Consider the following 20276-nt stretch of genomic DNA (forward strand, 5'->3'; position numbering starts at 1 on the left):
TAGTACCTATACTCGACTAACACGAATATCGTTAAATTGAACATTGTTTGTTATTAGTCGCCTACTAGGACTAACTACGTATTAGCAATTCAGTTTGATTAGAAATAAAATTATCGAATTACGATCATTCCACAGTTTACGTTATAATATTAATTCGATATCGAACCGGGATTACGTAAATAATTGATTAAGAACTATTTTTACAATCTTGATAATAAAAAAAAAAAAAAACAAAATATAACAGTTCAAAGAGAATTTCCATAACGACTCGATTGTTGCTTATTATTTGATTAAATTCGTTAATTTATTTTCTCATTGCTTGATGGACGTCTATCTATAGGTTTATTTATTTTATTACACGAGAATATCCAATTATTATAATTCGTAATGAATCATTAATTAAATTCGCAAGAGATCGTAAAATTCTCACGATAGAAATGAGAAACTTCCTAAATGGTTTTTAACGCTAATAACAATTGATAATTATTCATTGTTAATATCTTCTTTTTCGAATTCGTAGTTATTTTCAATTATAACGTGAAGAGAACATTAAGAGAACATGAAGTGTAGATCTAATATTAATATATTTATTGCATATATGTATATATATATATTATAAGAACGTATATAAAAACTAATTTAAACGGTATAAGTAACTTGTAAAGTGTTCATTAGCGAACATGCTAATTATTTAAAGTCTATTAACAAGAACTTCAACCGACACTGACAAGTAAACTGTTTAGCTTCTTCTTCTCGTATACTTCTTATTAAATTAATAATAAAAACGAGTTAAATATAAATCCCAACGTTTATCATTAATTGCTCTTTCAAACTATAATATATTTTAAATTACATAACTGCAAAGAAACATTTAATTAAATGATCGAAATTCTAAACTGTCTTCTCTTTATATACATATATTCATTATGAATAATGCATACAGATACAAATTCAATTATTCAAATTTGAAAATCGATTCTTTTTGAAAACGAAGCTATGGATAAAATAATGTTATATTCAATCTTCGTCTTCATTTATTCCCCTACTACTATTACTTTTCTATTTTGTATATGGAATACATTTTAAAATGATTTTCTTTTATTTTGGAATTTTTTTGACTGAATCCACTGTCAATGTGCCGGTATAATTATCTACACATACGTAAGTCGATAAAATAGTAAGATAGAAAATTGCATCGTTCGTCCTTCGATTCTTGCTGACTATTCTTTTAGCTCGAAGCGATGTTTGTTCTAATTCTTAAACATTTTATAATAGTAGAGACTGGCTTATATCCTTTAGTATCTCTTTTTTTGCCACGTTCCTACAGATACTGGGTCGAGTGTCGATGAGTGCAGACGTGGCCTCCGAAACTAAGCAATCTCTCTCTCTCTCTCCCTTTTTTCTCCCTTTATTCCCCCTTTTTTCCTCGCTCACTCTTAATTCTAACATCGGGATCCACGCCAAAAAGTGTCAAAAGTAGAGTTGTTGCGTATGCCCCATAGTCCTATTTGAAAAAAGCTATTTCTATATACGTATATATGTACAAGTCTCAAGAGCAACATACTTCAAAGTAATGACTCTACACTTTTGACTCGCTTATCAAATCGTCCTATCGTTATATCCTCATATGTTGCTATACACGTTTAATGTAAAGTTTCCTTTGATGGACGTAAAACATAACACATGGATAAAAATCTTCACTAACTACTAAACACGTTACAAAACGTCAAAGTGATCGTACGAGAAGATAACACACTCGTAGATAAGTGTCTTTTACTATTTATACTAAATGTTTTACAAGTACTACATACATATATATATATGTGTGTATATAGTACTTACAGAGTATATATATGCCTTGGAAAAATTAACCTTGTCAAAGAGTAACGCTACTATTCTCTTTAGCGATTTCATCCGAATGATTTGCTTCTTTATTTTCATAGTACATATGCATACATAATAAATATAATATGAAATGTAAATGAGAGATTAACGCGCAATCTTCTATTATATTTCTTATTCTTATCTATTTGTACTAACGTCAATGTTCTAAAATATAATTAAAAAGATTAGATTTTATTTACAACGTTGAATATTATATTTAACTTTGGGGACTACGATTTTTAATCGATAAGCTCACGATCGAATATTATTATTTCAGATTTATCTATTGAAATCCACGAAGGAATAACAAATTTGATTCTTACATTAATATTTCTTATTATTTTTTATTTTGACATATACCAATGTTTGATGTATAGTATAGTCAAGTTAAAATTTTATCGTAACCGTTCATAATCGAATACTGTTATTGGAGATCCGTTATCTTAACGAGGAATTATAGGTGAATAGTTGCTTAAACAATTACGCGTTGGGGTAATATCCTCGATCTTCGATAAAGTTCTCTATGCTATCATACTGAACGTTTCGAGTTATTGCTCGAACTAAACGAAACGAGGAACGACGATGTTACTAATTGTGTATAGACGTCATTGTTTAAAGAGAAGCCTTGACGAACTTGTGTGCATATAACAGAGAGAGAGAGAGAGAGAGAGAGATAAAGAGAGAGGAGGAGCTTAGATAAACTTTCGACAAATTTAGACGAATTAACTTAACTGTTACATCACACACACTTAACGACGCAATTGTCGGAAATATTCTAAGAAAAGGGAATGTAAATCTAATGTTTGGAAGAATTTGAAACTAGAAAATTCATCGTACGAGTTAGAATATATCTGTTGTGTTAAAAATATGAAAAAATATTAATTGTCTCGGTGCGAGTGTAGAAAAGCTTATCACGCGACAAAGACAAAAATATATAACCGAATTCGAAAATTCTGTATTGTTTTGAACGATACGAAAGTGGGGGAAACAAAGTAAATGTAAAATTTGTGGTAGGACGGTAAATACACTTACGACGTGCAGCAAGTTAGTTGAAAGATAACACGACCTTGCAAGGGAAAACTCAAACGAGAGAGTTTTGGAAGAACCGAAATGCCAAAGTGAGATATTTCGAATGCATTCTCTTTTGTTCCGAACGAAAGAGACGAAAGATAGAAAAAGACAAGGAGAAAAGAAATAGACAGATAAATGTAATGGAACAGTTTCCTAAAGAAAGTTAGGAACATTCTCTCTCATCGTGCATAGTACCGTCAAACGTGCGTTAAGAGAAGAAGACAAGAAGAGAAGAATGTTACTGTGCAAAGCTGCTGCCAACAGGCAGGACTAAGATGAGAAATGATTCATTCCTCAGTTGTGGAATGAAAGGAGGAAAACGTGACGTCAACGCGTGAAAAAACGCGAGAGGAATCTCTCTTCTCTCTTTTCCCCTCGTCGTGTTTGCTTTTTCTTACCCCTTTAGAACATTTTCGAAATAGAAAGATAGGAAAAAAGAACATCATATTTTTCTTTGGAAAAAAATCACTCGAACAAACGCGAATATTTGAGAAAGAAAGAAAGAAAGATATGATGATGGCAAGAAGAGAAGGAAAAGAATTAAAGAGGGTAAGTAATGGACAAAACGAAAGGAAAAAAACACAACAAAAGAAAAGATTTCCATGAAGGTGACCTATTTAACTAAACTTTATTCCGTTTCGTTTAGAATGTTTTCAACATTTACAAAAAAAAGAACGAAAAAAATATTTGACGACATTTTCAAGTATTTTCACGTGTCCACGACACGTATGGTTGCCCACGTGTCCCGTAAATACGATATCATAAAAATCGGACTTCTGACCTTACCCTACATACGTTAAAAAAATATAAGGACTGCTAAACGTCGGAAAGAAAAAAGGAAAAGTGAGAGAAGGAGAAGGAAACCTGAAAGATGAGAAAAAGGGGACTGCTATGACGAAACTTATGCGAATAACGTGACCGACAAAGGGAAGAAAGATTAAGAAAAGTGTAGCTAGTAAGAACTTTTAAAGGGTAATGTTTAAGTCGTGGTTTGTGTACACTCGAGTGTACCACAAGAAGTGTAAGAGAAAGAGAGAGAGAGAGAAAGAACTAAGGGAAGAAAAAGTCATAAATGTCTGGCTAAATCTCAGGAAGCATTTCGTCTAATTAGAAAACGCTGCTGGAGCCGAGAGTTGAACGGTTTAACAAAGCAATACGACAAAAGATTTGTCACGATTTTAACCGAGCTTTCGAGGCATTACCTTCTTTTGTGTAGTTATCGCGATAATGTAATCAAAAAAAGGGAGAAGGGAACGTAACTCTTTGACTAACTTGTTCTAATCGGTAAGAGGAGTACTTTATTTTTTCGGCTAGCAATTAATGGCTCGTTATTATCGACGAAAGCATTACAGTTAATTATACATTCTACCCAGTCTTGGCTTTTTAGTACAAGGTAGAAATAAAAAGAAGCAGAGAGACAGAGAGAGAGAGAGAGAGAGAAAATAATGTACTTGGTAAAATTCAAATAAAAGATTTTATCGTACGTGAGGCAACCTATTAAAGTGTCTTCTTAATGTGTTTTCCTATTTCTTTAATGAAGACTCTTGGTAATATTGGATTACGAAATATTTCAGCTCTTTTATTTCTTTTAAGACTAATATAAATATATATATATATATATAAAAAAATAGGACTTGGCTAAAGGGTGCCTGGGAGGGTGAATGAGTGATAAGAGTGAGTAAGCAAAGATAAAAGTTTGTAAGTTAATATACCGGGTGAGGCATTTAATATAGGCCACTTGAATAACTCGATTGCTATTGATTATAGAAAAAGTGTGTCACACAAAACTTACTTGATTTCGAAACGTACGTAATTTCATGTTACCTACGTCTAATTTATTTACTATGTTACTTATTTTTTAATATTATTTCTGTGGTAAAAAGAGATAAAAGGGTAGTAATAAACAACCTAGCATAGCACAAACTACGCGTTTATTTCAAAAATCGGAGCTGACTTTTATATATCCTCTAAGTTTGAACCTATAAAAAAAATAATTAACGAGGGATTATGCCACCCTCGAAACCAAGTAAGTTCTACCTAGCATATTTTTTTCTATCATCAATAGCAATCGAATTATTTCAGGTGCATTGTGTTTTAAATAATATTTCTTATCTAGCGCATATATTATGCATACATTTTCAAATAATTAGAAAAGTTTCTCTAAGTTTCGAAACTTCGTAATATTTATTTGGAAACATTATTTAATATTTCTATTAATTTTTTAATTACAAACGTTTTTTATTTTTTTTAATTTCCTCTAATATACAATAATATTATTCTTCCTCTCTATTCTTTTGTTTTGCGTAATGAATATCATGCATTAAATAAAAACTTCTTTTTACAAGTTTTCCCTTTTTTTGTAATTCTATTTCATATTCTTCTTTTCCTAACCAGTGTTGTATCAAGTAAAAAGCGTAGGCGTTTATCATTGCTGGCAATATTTCAAAAGTATACAGTTAGGCAAATGTAGCGAGTCAAGCAGGCCAAATGAAAGAACGAGTGAAAGAAAAAGAAGGAGAAAGAAAATGAGAAGAAAATAAAGAAAGAGATAGAGAGAAAAATACTTGGATCTTGGTTCTTTCGTTTTCGTCACGTACGAACAATAGCCGGGTAGTACTCAATTGTTACCGACATTTTTTTTATACGAACAGGTAGGTTACTGTATCAAGGCCGACGTTCATTTGAAAGCTAATTGTAAATTAAATATTTAATATTAAAGATTGGTTTCACGCAACAATACGCGTACGACGATACACGTATCCTAAATTATATTTTTTAAACACTTTTAGATGATAATATTAATAAAAAAATATTTATAATAATAATTATCGTAAGGTTAAAGTATCGTCCAAAGATCAATGCAATAAAGAAAATGAGAGTGATTGTGTAAAAGTTGAATTCCACGATTTGAGAAAACAACCAACGGACACGTGCATCTGTTAATTGAATTTTTTTTTGGTGATCTTATTGAGACCCCTAAAATGTATTATATATTAAATTAAAACCTTCGGATAATAGGAGTCTTATTATCGATTATTATGAAATGTTAAAAAAACAAATGAATAGGCTAGAATATATAGATCAAATGAAAAGGGAATGAAGAGTAAACAAAGTTATACAAAGCGAAGAAAAAATGGAATATTGACATACACGCATGCATACGTACTTACTATAAAATCAAATCTATTTTGTTAGTATGAATGGAACCGTTACTATATTAGATATAAAAGCGCGGAAGAAAAAGAGAAACTTGCGTTGTGCATAAACGTGGGTAGTCTCACATGCGTTCTACCTTTGATGGTAGACTCCATAAATAAATAATCAAGCTGGCCTAGCATCGTTCGCCAACTTGTGAATGCAACTTTGTTCTAGCTAGTTCCTAGGAGGCGTTTACGTAGCTCCGGTTAAAAAATAAACTAAAATCGATCGCCATTAGGAAAATATTTTAATGCACGCGTGATATGAATCTGTGTGCGTGACAAATTTATATATATATATATATTATATTAATGAATTAAACATATTATATAGAGAAAATATTCGGTTAGTTTAAAAAGCTTTTTGTTAAATTTAATAAAAACACAGATTGGAAGAAATCAAATTATTAATATTCGGAAGAAATAAAAGAAAATTTTAAATTTTAAAAAAAAGAAAAGAATTCATACATAATCATAAATTACATAGTAAACAAATAAATGAATAAATACGTCATTTTCGTATACGAGAAAGTTAAACGAAAGAACGAATATGGGATTCGCAATTTAATAGGATGGTGGTTAGCAAAACGTTGCTAGATACAAAGTTCAACAGTGACAGTGCAGCTTATTGTTCCCTTGTGACATATAACGCTGTTAAACGAATATATGCATGTAACGCAACGATCTAGGATGACTCTTTAAGTCAGACAAAACAATATATCACTGGAAGATGTCTCTCTTTGATATAATATTCGTCACGTTTTAAAGTGGCATCAGTAGACCGATAATGTTTGACGATTTAGAAGTTATTTGAATCAGAGTTTAAGGTTTCCTAGTAACTTCAAAAACTTTCTCGATATCTTCAAAGACCGCATTGAGACTACAGATCGGTTATTGGAATCGATAAAGGTGCAATTAGAGAACTTTTACTTTCGACCTAGATTCGATAGGGGGTACGCCCTGAAATAACTCGAGTGTATCCGAAAATACGCGAACCGAACGATATATCGCTTATATAAATATGCAAAATATTTGTTGGCTAAAATGTGTCAGTATTTTTTTTACTAATAGAAATAAAATAAAAATTTTATATAAGCATAGACTTATAAATAATTTATTAAAAAGCTATAACGAAAACACGGGTGGCAAACAAAAAACTTGGACTGCATGCAATATTTATGGTCGTATTTTTCTTCGCAAATGCACACGCGCATGTATAATTTCTCTTTTGCAAATTCACATGCGCATGTATTATATTCTTTTTTCTTTTTTTCGCAAACGCGCACGCACGTATATTATTGCGTTTCTACGCCAAAAAAAAAAAATAAAAAAGGAAAGAAAAAAATATGACCGCGCATAGATAGCCCACATTGAATCATTCATCTTATTAACATTTCTTTTTCCTTTTGTTTGAAACTTCAATAAAAGAAAAGGAACATACGGTTACGTTAGATTTGCGTGAATCATCAGATTTCTAAGTCTTAGTTATTTTTTTCTCTCTTTCGTTCTATATCAATTTATATCCCTTAACGACAATAGGATTGGCCTGGATCGATAAACACGAACGGCACAATGGGCCAAACGAAATTTTTCCCTGCCAAAGTCGTCTCGATTCACACAGGCGAATGAACATTCTAATCCGATGATATACAAAAAAAAGAAAGAAGAAAATAGAGAAAAAAAACGACACTCTTTCTCTCTATGTGTCTATCGTTAGGGGAAAAGACTAACCGAGAAAGAGAAGATACTCTCCGATCCATCGAGCCGACAATTCGATTATCCGTGCGATTGGATTTTCCCTGGCGTCCATCAAGAGTAAATTATTTCGTAGTATACCGTTAAAGTGAGGAGAACGAATCGGGATTTGTTGCTTACTTACTGGACGTCACAAAGCTTCGTCTAATATTTCTTATATATATATATATTCTTTATCTTCATCCAAATAATAATAAATCTTTTCGTATATACGTATGTACAAATTTTCTTGACAATGATTGAGAATGATCGTTGCATTACCACACTTAAATAATATATATATATAGATTTTGTTATGTTTAAGTTGAATAATGATAAATAATTTCTTATGTACCAAATGTGATGTTTTTTTAAAAATACAACAATCTAATTAGATTAGATAAATACTAATGAAATATCATTTGTAAAGATTCAATATTGATAAAAGAAAGTATATCAAAAAGACAGAGAATCTCTCGTAGCATGCAAAGTGGTTATTCGTGATACTATGATTATTAAAATTTAAAAAAAGGATAGTTAAACGACGACGACAAAAATTGTTCGACATTCAAATAATACATTATGCTCTTTACCATAGAAAAAAATATAAAGTGAGAACCTACGCGAATATAAAAAGTTAATATAAATAAAATAACGAGCAGAAAAAAAGTAACATTCTTGTAAACTTGCTAGAACATTTCATTTCTAATTTATGCATACTACACACGTTCTATTTGAAATATATACGCATACACTTATATTCTCTACGCATCAGGATTATCATGCAGAAAGGGATGCACGTGTAGTCAGATGGGATGATTTACGTGTGTGCATGTTTAAGCGTCACGTGCAACCATGTCAAATTAAAGTTGAGTACATCAAATAAAGAGTTCTTTTTATTTCTCTTCTTTAAATTCAATATTTTTTCCAATTCACGATAAGATAACGCATAAAGATAACGCATTGAATTAATAAACAAAAAAAAGAAAAATTTTGAAACAAAATTTACATTTAAAAAATAGAAACAATTACATTTCAATTCTAAACAATATACGTTTAACAATTACCCATTGCTAAATATAATAACTAGAACGATCGTTTTATAAACAACCGAAATATGAAGTCAAAACGTTAACTGTAGTATGCGAATATTTTTTGGAGTCACTGTATGCGTAGAAAAGTAAAAAATGCAGTGTAACTATTCTGGAAATGTAAGAAAATGTCTCCGCTCGTATGTAATTTTGGCATTCCGCATTCCCACGTTACTTAGCAAAAGATATTATTCTGAAAAAAAAATTATAAAAGAGAATTATTGTACACGTCTGTTTAAAATATACATAGAATTAACTTCTTGGCGTTTCGAGTTACTGCGAACTATTTTGTTACTTGTTTTAATTAATCAATTACCAGCATAAGTGGTTAACAGACTGAATGTTTAAATGTACGGAAAAAGGGGGACATAAACAGTTGCATAACGTTATCATTTGACCCGACCTTGTGTTTAAACGAAAAATGACGTAAATGGAAAAGAGAGAGAGAGAGAGAGATAGGAAAGAGATATTTATAGAAGATAGATAAATAGATAGATAGAATGATGAGACAGAAAAGAATTAGAATGAGAAAAAGAGAGACTCATGCGACTCACCAATGCTTGGGCGGCGCTCTGGTGCTGCAAGCAAGAAACACCCAGTTACAATCACAATTATGCCAGTCAATCGAGTATTTTTTTTAAATAATTTTTTGATGTTTTTTATTTTCTTTCTTTTTTTTCTTCTTTTCTTTCTTTTTTTCTTCTTTTGGCTTACGACAAGGAGAAACGATTATACAATTAAATAAGTGCAGTGCTTACGAAAGCGGTTCACATCGAATCGTACATACGCAAATGTTTTTTTGTTCTTGTTGTTGTGTGAAATTTGTAAAAGCTTGAGAAATAACGAGCCTTTTTTTTTTATTTGTATAAATAAAAATTAGAAGAAGAAGAAAAAGAGGTAGAAAGAAAAATAGAAGCACCAACACAGCGGAATTTTTGTAAATGAAATGTCAAAGTTCGTAAGATAATAACGATAACGATTCGATAACATGCACATTTTGAAATGATATGATTTTATATTCAATGTCTCTACGATTTCTACTGATAATTATAGGTTTGAGTTTGGTAATTGGTAATATGCAACGTGACTAATTCACGACAACGAACTTCAATAGAAATTGAATAGGACTGTTACAATGATATAAATCTGTGTTTCGACGTATAGAAAATGGGGTAGAATTCCGCTGCATTTACATTTACGCAAATGTTGTGTTAGGAAATGAAATGCGTATTAAAAGACAAGGATAGAAAAGGAATTATTCGTTATCTTATAATTGTATATATTTATAATAAATCGATGAGATGGAAGCCAGAAAGACGAGAGAGAGAGAGGAATTAAATGATAATTATAAAGATAATATAATATCAATAGAAGAATAAACATTGAATTATTATAAATGACGTTTGCATCCAAACGGATTTATTATTATTAAACATTATGTCAATATCTCTCATTGTCAGTGCATATTATAATAAATATAAATTATTAAATCAAAAGTATGCCAATACTAAGATGGACCAAGAGTTTCTAGATGATTTTAAAAATCAATTACTTTTACAATTTACTTTTACAAGACATTTTCCAAGTTTGTGGGTTTACAATTTAAAAAAAAAAAAAATGTTAGTGTAAAAAGTCTTGAGAAAGAGTAATTGATTTTTGAAATCTTTTAGGAACTTTTGACCCATCCTGTATTGTACATGGTAAGGAGATAGTAAGTTTAAATAGGTATTTATTTCAGACCATAAACGATATAAACGATCTGAAAATTACAGGTAAGTCCTGAAAAAAGCTAGTAAGCGTCGAAATTGCTCGTCCCCATTGGTAAAAACAATCTCGTTAATAGCGAACCTGGAAGATTGACCCGAAGCTTTCAATTAAGATGCTCACGGGGATGCGACTGACTCTAAAAGTCAACTCCCAGAGGAAATTACAATAAAGTTGCGGAACACGCGCCTTTCCTCGTTTTTGATCTTATCGTTTTCGTGGATAACGAGAGACCGGCTAAACGTTCATTTTTTTTTATTTTCAAACCATCGCTGGGATTTAACCAACGCAAAATTAGCTTCTAACCAGTAGCCTACTTTAATTTATCTCTTTAGTTAAGTTCTACTCAATCAAAGATTAAAATTGTTAAATCTATTTAAAGAATGTATTTAATATATTTGTAACATTTATACTTTTTAAGAAGGAAATGTAAATCTTACAAATAAAGTAATCGAAATAACACCGATAATTAATATTAAGATATTCACAGGAGAACTTGAAATAATTTAGTAGAAAAATATATTTAATATGTTCGTAGAAATAGATAAGGAAAGAGTAAAAGAAAAGATAAAGAAAGATAGATAGACAGATAGATAGATAGATAGAGTTAGGTCAAACAGAAATGTAGGACATATATTCAGCCAAAATGTTGTAGCAAGAGGTAGTCATTAGTTTGTGGTTAGAGTGAGCGTGTCCTACGTTTAACTGCAATAATTACAGTTGATCCGGCTGAACCACGTCTGCGGATTATCGTTCAACTTAATTCACCACACATATCATGAGAACGAGAAGCTGGAATACTGGAGAGGATTGAAGAAGGTTGGATCGCGTGCGTAATTTCAATTTCCATAACGCGGTAGACTCTTAACTACCCTCAGAGACAGAAAGGAGGGGAGGGTAAACCGTAGAACGAACAATAGGCGATTTCAATAAAATATCACCTCTCCAGTGCAAAGGGTTAATTTTTTTTTTCTTTTATTCCTTTTTTATCGATAAAGCGATATTTTTCAAAATTTTATTTAACTACACGGATGTGTTCGGACAAATTAATTAAAAGAAAAAGAAATCAGCGTAAATATAGAAATAATAAATAAGCATAAAATTATGAATATAAAAATGGAAAATAGTTCAAATGAAAGGTATTATTATTTTGGCAAATAAAATTGAAACATTTAGTAGACTGTTAAGGAGTGCCTACTCAAAACGAGACTCGAACGTTAACGTTCTAAACTACCTTCTCTAATTCGTTAGATCTCGTTTGCGGTTTAGAGAGGTTACACATGTACGATATCACTATGACCAGCTCTTTCCACTTGGTGGCATGTCAAAGAAAGCCACGATTAAGGCTGCTTTAACGTATAGCTTTTTAGATTATCTTTCAATTTACTTGACGCCATCTAACGACAAGGATTGCCTTTCTGATTTACATATTTACAAATTTCCTTCCGTTTAAATATTCATCTCTTTATGTTTTTCTCACTCTTATATCAATTTCTCCACCTGTATTTCATATAATGGTTTTATTTTTTTCATCAAATGTTCATTAATAAATCATACATTTTTAATAACGTGAACGTTAATAAAAATTATTTATTTTGTAGTAATAATTTATTATTTATCTCTATCACAAATGGGCAAGAGAAAATGTTATTCCTTTACATAAATTTCTCTTAATATTATTAATATAAAGAGATCTTTATTTCAATAAATATTCCTTAATAGAAACATTACTCTTTATTCAAATATACGTTGATAAAAATAATCATTTAAATGACCAATTTATAAAAATAATGTTAATCTCTATTACAATGGATAATATAAAACCTTATTTCTTGTATTTAAATGCATAGACTATATAAAGATATATATTTTGTACATACTCAAATAATATAAATCTGTAGAAAAAGAAAAAGTGAAATAGAGAAAAAGGATTTTTATGTCACGAATCTGCAAACTGTCAGATAAGCTTTCTGCATACATGTATTCATATACGAAATACTTATGACGAAGAACTCCTACAACAAATAAACGTTTATGCGAAGAATTCTCTTTAAAAAATCTTTTATATAAAAATCCTCGGACAGAACGAAACGTGAAATAAATAAATAAAAAAAAAACAAATCAAGCTATTCAACGAATGCGTGAAAAACGAAAAAAATATATATACCTAGTGATATTTCGAAGATATCGAATTGTTCTTCCTAAATAGAATACAAATTATATAAAACAACTCGAATCGAGAGAAATATCGTGGATAAAGTTAAGATAAAAGTTATTTTTCTCTAATTAGAAAACCGATAACCATTTGTTTTCTCCTTGTCAAAAGGAAGAAAGAGAAAGTAAGCAAAAAGTTTTTTCGAACGTCGTACATTTCATCTTCCGCAAAGTTTGAGAGAAGAAACAAAATATAAAATAAAATAAAATAATATAAAGTAGAGAGCTCTTGAAAAAAAAAAAAGCACAAAAATACGAGATTTCCAACTTCGATCTTATTTTCTTTTGTGGCTAGATAAAAAAAAAAAAACCAATATTAACGTAAACAAATAGAACCTGACCTAATCTGATTTTAATATCTTTTTAATTGGTAATATTCGGCTGATCAATATTTTATTTCGGAAATTATATTATACCATACATTGCAACTCTGACATAATGTTAATCCTATAACTTTACCATTTAATATTCTTGGATTAATCAATATTTCAGGAGCTTTAGTAAAACAAATACCAATATTATTCCTTCAAATATAAAATATTAAAAATGCCTACGTTATTTTTCGACCAGCCCAATAATACAATAAATTATAATTAAAATCATATATTATTTAAAATATACACACGTACACATTTTGATACCTATCAATTAGTTTTATAATATATTTAGTAATAATAAATTCTATTAAATCAAGTTTATCTTTGAATTTATTAAATTGTACTTATCGATGATATCTTTGCGTGCAAATATAATCAAACGATATCTTTTTTCTTTTTTTTTTTTTTTTTTTTTATTATAATAGAGAGCGTTGCTCAATTTCACGTGATAATAAAAGGATAAAAAAAAAGTTAGCCGTGTCCTTGCGATTCTAGAGATCCTTCCTCTCGTGCTCGTCTCTAGGACGGAGCTCTTCCGGGATTGTGATTGCGGTGAAGTATGTCCTCTCGATAACCAATTTCCCAGACTCCTACTACTCACCCATGGAGGATTCAAAATCGATCTACTCGAAAACGCGAATTGCTTACGAAGTACTATTACTTGCCTTCTTCACGGGAATAAATTCTCTCTTCCTTGGACAACAATGACAATTACTATCGGCTACCGTGAAACTTTCCCATCGAATGATAATAATCATTTCGTTTCATTCAACGATCAAACAAAGGTATGACGTAAAAGATGTGGTGGATCTTATTTGAATATAAAAGTAGAAAAAAAAGATGTAGAAAAGAGAAAAGAAGTGGAATCAAATGAAGATATAATAAAAATATATAAAAAAAAATAACAGAAGAGAAAATGTGTTAAAAACGTTGAAACTTTCTGGCAAAAAGGTACTCGAAACTAGGTTATCAAAGATAGCACCCAATTTTTGAAGAGAGATAAAAGTACTATAGTTTTTGGGTAGGTACATTAAAAGTACCACTAGCTCCAGGCAAATCGAAAGAACTTAACACGATGATGACGACTTCTTGCTTGGCCTCTGGCACTATCGATGGCCTTGAATTATGATCTTCTTTTTCAATAGCGAAATAATACTTTACGTGCGATGAATAAAATCGAAGCAATTAAAATTATTTGAATTTATCACTCATAGATACTTGCTCTTTCTTTGGGAAAAATAAATCGAACTAACTGTTTCCGTTGGAAATCGTTGGAACGAGAGGTTGTACAAAGAATAAACTTCCATCTCATCGACAGGGTATTACTAAATCAAAGTTATTTTTCCGTTTGTTAGTGGAAATCTAATTGCGAGAATTTGAATGAGAAAGAAGCGTGTTGAAGTGTCACGCGATGTCATATTATTTTCCAAGTTCGTTGTTGGAAGATGTGAAAAAGAGAGGATAGAAATAAGATGGAATATATAAAAACACAAATATGAAATTGAGAAGATGGTAGGACGGTAGAAAGGTGTAGAAGATAAGAAGATAAAGGCATTATAAAAAGAAAATGATAGTTGGTAACATACCGAGGGCATCAGCTGATCCGTAGACCTCACCCTAGTCACCCTGTTCCTGTAGAGTATCCTCTTGACGAGTTTCTCCATCGGTTGGTTCCACTTCATGAAGCTGACGTATGCCAAGTAGAATCCAAATAGCACGAGGGCCTCGTACCAGTATATATAATTGTCTCGAAAGAAGTAGATCAGGGTGAGTAGGCTTGCGCTATAGAAGGTGCAATCGCGAAATAGTGGCCACCATGTGAGGGATAATACGGTACGGGAAAAAATAGCGCACATGCCGATGACAAATAGAATATTAAATACAGCCGAACCAACGATGGTGCCAATACCAACGTCATCGAAGGAAACGAAGACGCCGATGACCGACGTGAAAAGTTCTGGTGCGGAGCCACCAGCAGCCATAAAGGTGGCACCAGCAACGTCATCGGCAATTTCAAGTTTTTCGATGATCACATCCAACGAGGGTACGAAGAACTCGTCGCAGACGATAGCTAAGGCGACGAACATGTACACGACACCGAGTACGTGAAGTATTACGGCGCCTTGTCGTCGTTGTTGGACGGTAAATAAATCCCTGGGGAATAGCGGAGCCTTCTCCTCGTGATGAGTATGAACAGTGACGTTGGGTCCGTAAATTAACGTCGTCTCATCGCTGTCTTCGAAACTACCGTTATTATTATTATTATTATAATGATTATTATTATTATTATTAAAAGAAGAACGCATCCAATAGGGCGTAACCGTGCTGGTGCTGGTGCTCGGTACAGAAGGCTGCAGCAAAATTGGATTGTTCGGAGCTGGCCTATGAGCCATCGATGAACTCGGTGCCATAACGAGTAATACGAAGAAAAGCAAAGGCAACACTAGACCTACAGCGATCGCTGGCGCTCTGCGTTCGCCTACACTCGCCAACATCTTTCTATCAATCTGTTATGACTTTTTTCCTTCAATCTATTTTATTTATCGCTTGCGTTCTAGAGACGACGACGCGGCGTGGCGCGGCGTGCCGCGACACCGCTTCTTCTCCTTCTCCTTCTTCTTCTTTTACCTTTACTCTATCGCCCCCCCCCACCCTCCCTAGAGGATAAGGAAAAGAGAGGAGACACGGTTCCTCCTTCGACGGCGCCGCTCCTAGCGCTCGCAGCGCGCGCCTCTTCTTCCTCCTACACCCCCGCCCTTTTACTCCAGCAGCTCTAGCAACTCTTCTCTCCGTCTATCTCTCTAACACTTTTATTTTTCCTTTCTCTTATCTTTCTTATCTCTCTCACTCTCTCCCTCTCTTTTCGTCACGTCGTATACACCTACAAAATCTAGCCTAAAATATTAACTAATATATGATCTAGTCATGTTGATTACACGATCAAATGTCTCTCACAAATCACTCTTTATTATTTTTTCGTTAGCTCTTCCTCTCTCTCTCGCTCTCCCTCTCTCTCTCTTTTTAGAATGAAACCACCGACAAATACCGGAGGTCCAAAAATGAGATCGACCGTGACACGACGCGTAATATTATCGTTAACACCTTCACTATAAACGTCTTCGTCACTGGTACCAAATACTCGCTACCGATGCCCTCGCAATACCTCCTCCTCCTTCTCCTTCTGCTTTTTCCCAGCGGCGTCGTCGTCGTCGTCGGCGTCAACGTCTTTTTTGTCGTCGTCGTCGTAGTCGTTAAAGTTTTGGTCGTGGTCTTTGCCGTCGTCGCCGTTTTGGTCCTCGTCCTCGTCCTCGCCCTCGTCCTTGTTCTCGTCCTCGTCCTCGTCCCCGTCGTTGTCGTCGTCCCCGTCCCCGTCGTCGTCGTCCCCGTCCCCGTCCCCGTCGTCGTCGTCGTCGTCGTCGTCGTCGTCGTCTCCGTCTCCGTCTCCGTCGCCGTCGCCGTCGTGCTCACTGGGATGCGGTGGATGGTGCATATAATCCTAGATTTGTTATACAGGAGCAGCAGAACGGCGCCCCCGCCGCGATGCCCGCCCGCTGCACACTGGAACAACCCTGTTCTCTTCCGTTCTACCCTCTCTCCCTCTCACTTTCAACCCTCCTCTCTCTCTCTCTCTCTCTCTCTCTCTATCTTTCCTTCCTTCTCTCTAATCCCCACCACTTTATCCACCACCACCACCACCACCATCATCACTACCACTACTACCACCATTCTTTCTACTATCTGTCTCTCTCTCTCTCTCTCTCTCTTTGACTAACATCAACATCAGCACAGCACCCTTCTATCCATTTCTCTTTCATCCTCGTAATATCCTCCTCCTTTTTGCTCTCGATCGGATCTTCTCTCCTCTTCCACTTCTTATTCTTTTACTTCAGTTATCTCTCTTCATCTTTCTCAACCCCCTCACTCTTCCGTTAACCCCCACTATTCCGATTTATCCACCACTGGTATTTCTACTATCTATTTTTTTTCTCTCTCCCTCTCTCTCTCTTTCTAACATCGACAGCACCCTTTCTATCTTTCTCCATCATTCACTTTCTATCTTTTACCCTCAGATCGGATTTTTTCTCTTTTCTTCTTCTTAACCCCGACATTTGATTATCGTTTATTCTTTTTTTTTTTCTTTCTTTCTTTCTTTATACGATACTAAACAACGATATCTTTTTTTTTCTAAAAACAACGAATACTACCCTCCTTCTTCCTATTTCCTTCATATACTATCTTTTTCCATTTTTCTGAGAATAGAGAAAACTGAAGTGGCCTTCTCTATGTATCTATCTATCTACCTATCTATCTACCTATTTATCTATCTATCCATCTATCTATTTTTCTATCTCTTTTCGATACTCGTCTATCCTTTTCCAGCGCGCTAGTGGCGGCCGACGGAGGAGGGAATCTGCGCACGTGTGTGCGTGTGCGCGCGCGCACTCCCTCGCCGGGCTCCCGCTCGATAACGAAGAGTCGACTCGACTCTACGACCCTACGTTACGAATGCACGTATACAGGGTGTTACCTCGAAACCCCACGCGACTACTAACACGTTTTCCTTCTTTCTTTCTTCTCTATATATACTTTTTCTATACATATACTTATATGTTCCGAAAATTATATAGCAGAGGACTACTAAATTCAAATATTTTTATATGATTTATTTAATATTACACTTACAATCGTGAAACTGTATTGTGTCCACACTACCTAGAGAAGGGGTTAAAAGTCCTGAGTCTAGCATGTAGAGGGCTGTAATAGAATTACACCTGTTATTAAGAGCATTGCCCGACCCATCAGCCGGACGAATATGGGAAATCAAAACTACGCACATGGAATACATAAAGGGTTAATATGTAATACGAAATTATTTTTTATTATATTAATATATCGTTCAATTGTTTTTGTTTTAATCCGCTGCTGGCATAAATACGTATCCGAAAATTCGTCGTCAAATTTTTCCTGCGGCTGTGAGCTTTTCGATTGCACGTATTTTTTGCAATTGATTTTATTCAAAATTATTTATTTACCTCGCGCACCATCCGATTCGGAGGTTGTTTATTCTTTGATTATTCAACCCTTTTCCTTTTTGTTTACTTTCGTCGCAGCTACTGACGAAGTTTACTTTTCGAAGAATTCTTTAAATTCGGTACAAACATACACTTGGAAATAACCTGACGAGTTGAATAAACTGGACTATTTTAAGATCGGTTCTTAAATATTTCCGATCTTTAAAGTTTTGACAAATAAAATATAGTATGACGAAAAGGAATCGTGTTTAAAAGGAAAAGATTATATTATCAATTAGTAGTGTCACATATTTTTGTTCTTATTCTATGCTAACGAAGATTATTTTGTAAGAGTATGAAGATACAAAACTAGTCTAGTATCATATAGGTACATACGTATACATAGATATATTAGATACATACAACGTGAACACGTTTCTCTGCAGCCTACGCAAAGTAAAGCAACATTGTCGCGATTGCGTGTTATCTAAATAGAATCTCACCGAGAGATAACTCGTGCACGCAACTTCAACGTCGCTCAGCACACTCTCGCCACGTTACGTCGTTCGTTCACTAATTATCACGAGATGTTACTATTATTTCGTCTTTTTAATATAACTTCATATATCTATCAAACGAACGTTTAAATACAAAAAAGAAAAAAAAAGAATAAAAAAAATTCATAATAGTTAACACACACATATTTGAAATTAGAAATAAAATTAAATATAAAATTGCAATTATATGTGTAATTAATTAATAATAATAATAATATGTTTTACGATGAATCATATTTTCCAAATTGATCCACATTATTTTGATTTGTAAACGCAATAACGTTGGTAATAAAATATTTCTAAATTTACACAAAGGATATATTTGCAACAATTGTATGTCCGTCCTCTCAACTTATATGTACCTATGAACTTAACCGCATGGCGCTTTCTTTCGTGATCGATAACGGGCACACGAGCTAAGGAAGCGTGAAAGTTAACTAGTCCATGACCGAAATTCGAATCGAGGGAGGATTGTTCGTGTTACTTTTTCTTTTTCCGTGGGAAAGAAGGACGATAGTCTATCAGCACTAAGAATCCTGAGTAATTAGGCATCGTTTTAATCTAACAAACGATTTCATCTTATTTCTATTCGAGAACAACGGCTTTCGTTTGTATCAAATAATTTTACCTACCTAGCCATACTAGAAAATGTTTTTCAATATTCTTACATTAATTAATATAATATATGAATAATTAATGTAATTTAATATGAAATATAGAAAATTAAGATTTTCAACAAATTTTGCAAGGTATATTGTAGTTGCATTCAATTTGTGAAAATAAATTATGCATTACAGGGCTTATTTGTAATATATGAGCTACCTTATAATAACATACTCGATAATAATTTATACTTACACAAATTAACATTAAATTTATCAGTCCTTAAATATAATATAATTTAATAGACAATAAATTTTGTATATTTTTACAAAACGCACACGTGCATCCAGTATAAATTCACTTATAGTAACACTCTCAACAATAATTTAAAGTTAATGCGAAGAATAAACTATCCTAAGCTTTAAACTGACAACGACTGAACTATTTATACGGAAAAAACGAATCGACCAACTGAAAAACATAATTGTCTTGCAGAAAGAAAGAAAAAGAGAAAGAAGTAGTAAAAAAAATAAGCAAAAATTATCTTTGAAGTAAATTCCAATTTTCTCATTTCTCGTTAATAACTATAACGACTTCTGGGACGTAACGAAACGTTTCTTAAAAACAATCTCAGACACTTTACGTAATACTTTGGATCGCGTTATCTTTACTGATTTAAGTTTCATAATATCACTGCAAATGCGTATGTTAGATTCTAAGCTTCAAGAAACAAAAATACGTGTGATTTTTACAACAAATAGTATATATATAT

The 20276-nt window shown here is 33.0% G+C and overlaps 2 protein-coding genes across 7 annotated transcripts in view; both read right to left on the bottom strand.

Moving 5' to 3' along the window:
• Positions 1 to 16686, bottom strand: part of LOC122526045 (sodium/potassium/calcium exchanger Nckx30C) — a 59283-nt gene extending 42597 nt beyond the window's left edge. For 4 of the 6 annotated variants that reach the window (XM_043649170.1, XM_043649166.1, XM_043649167.1 and 1 more), the window contains exons 1-2: positions 14919 to 16686; positions 9532 to 9555 (exon numbers count right to left, since the gene is read on the bottom strand). In XM_043649170.1, the coding sequence (XP_043505105.1) occupies positions 9532 to 9555; positions 14919 to 15827 (933 nt within the window). In that variant the 5' untranslated portion in view covers positions 15828 to 16686. The remainder of the gene's footprint in view (positions 1 to 9531; positions 9556 to 14918) is intronic. The other 2 variants (XM_043649169.1, XM_043649168.1) reach the window with 1 other exon arrangement.
• LOC122525935 (phosphopantothenoylcysteine decarboxylase subunit VHS3-like) lies at positions 16475 to 16822 on the bottom strand. Its single transcript, XM_043648978.1, has one exon. The coding sequence runs from the start codon at positions 16820 to 16822 to the stop codon at positions 16475 to 16477; it is 348 nt and encodes a 115-aa protein (XP_043504913.1).
• Positions 16823 to 20276: the final 3454 nt, after the last annotated feature.

Source organism: Polistes fuscatus, unplaced genomic scaffold, assembly GCF_010416935.1.
Source record: "Polistes fuscatus isolate 324 unplaced genomic scaffold, CU_Pfus_HIC Scaffold10, whole genome shotgun sequence".
Classification (NCBI taxonomy): Eukaryota; Metazoa; Arthropoda; class Insecta; order Hymenoptera; family Vespidae; genus Polistes; species Polistes fuscatus.

Bases quoted from the DNA above. Each gene is read 5' to 3' on its own strand.
- LOC122525935 (XM_043648978.1), bottom strand. From the start codon at position 16,822: ATGCACCATCCACCGCATCCCAGTGAGCACGACGGCGACGGCGACGGA.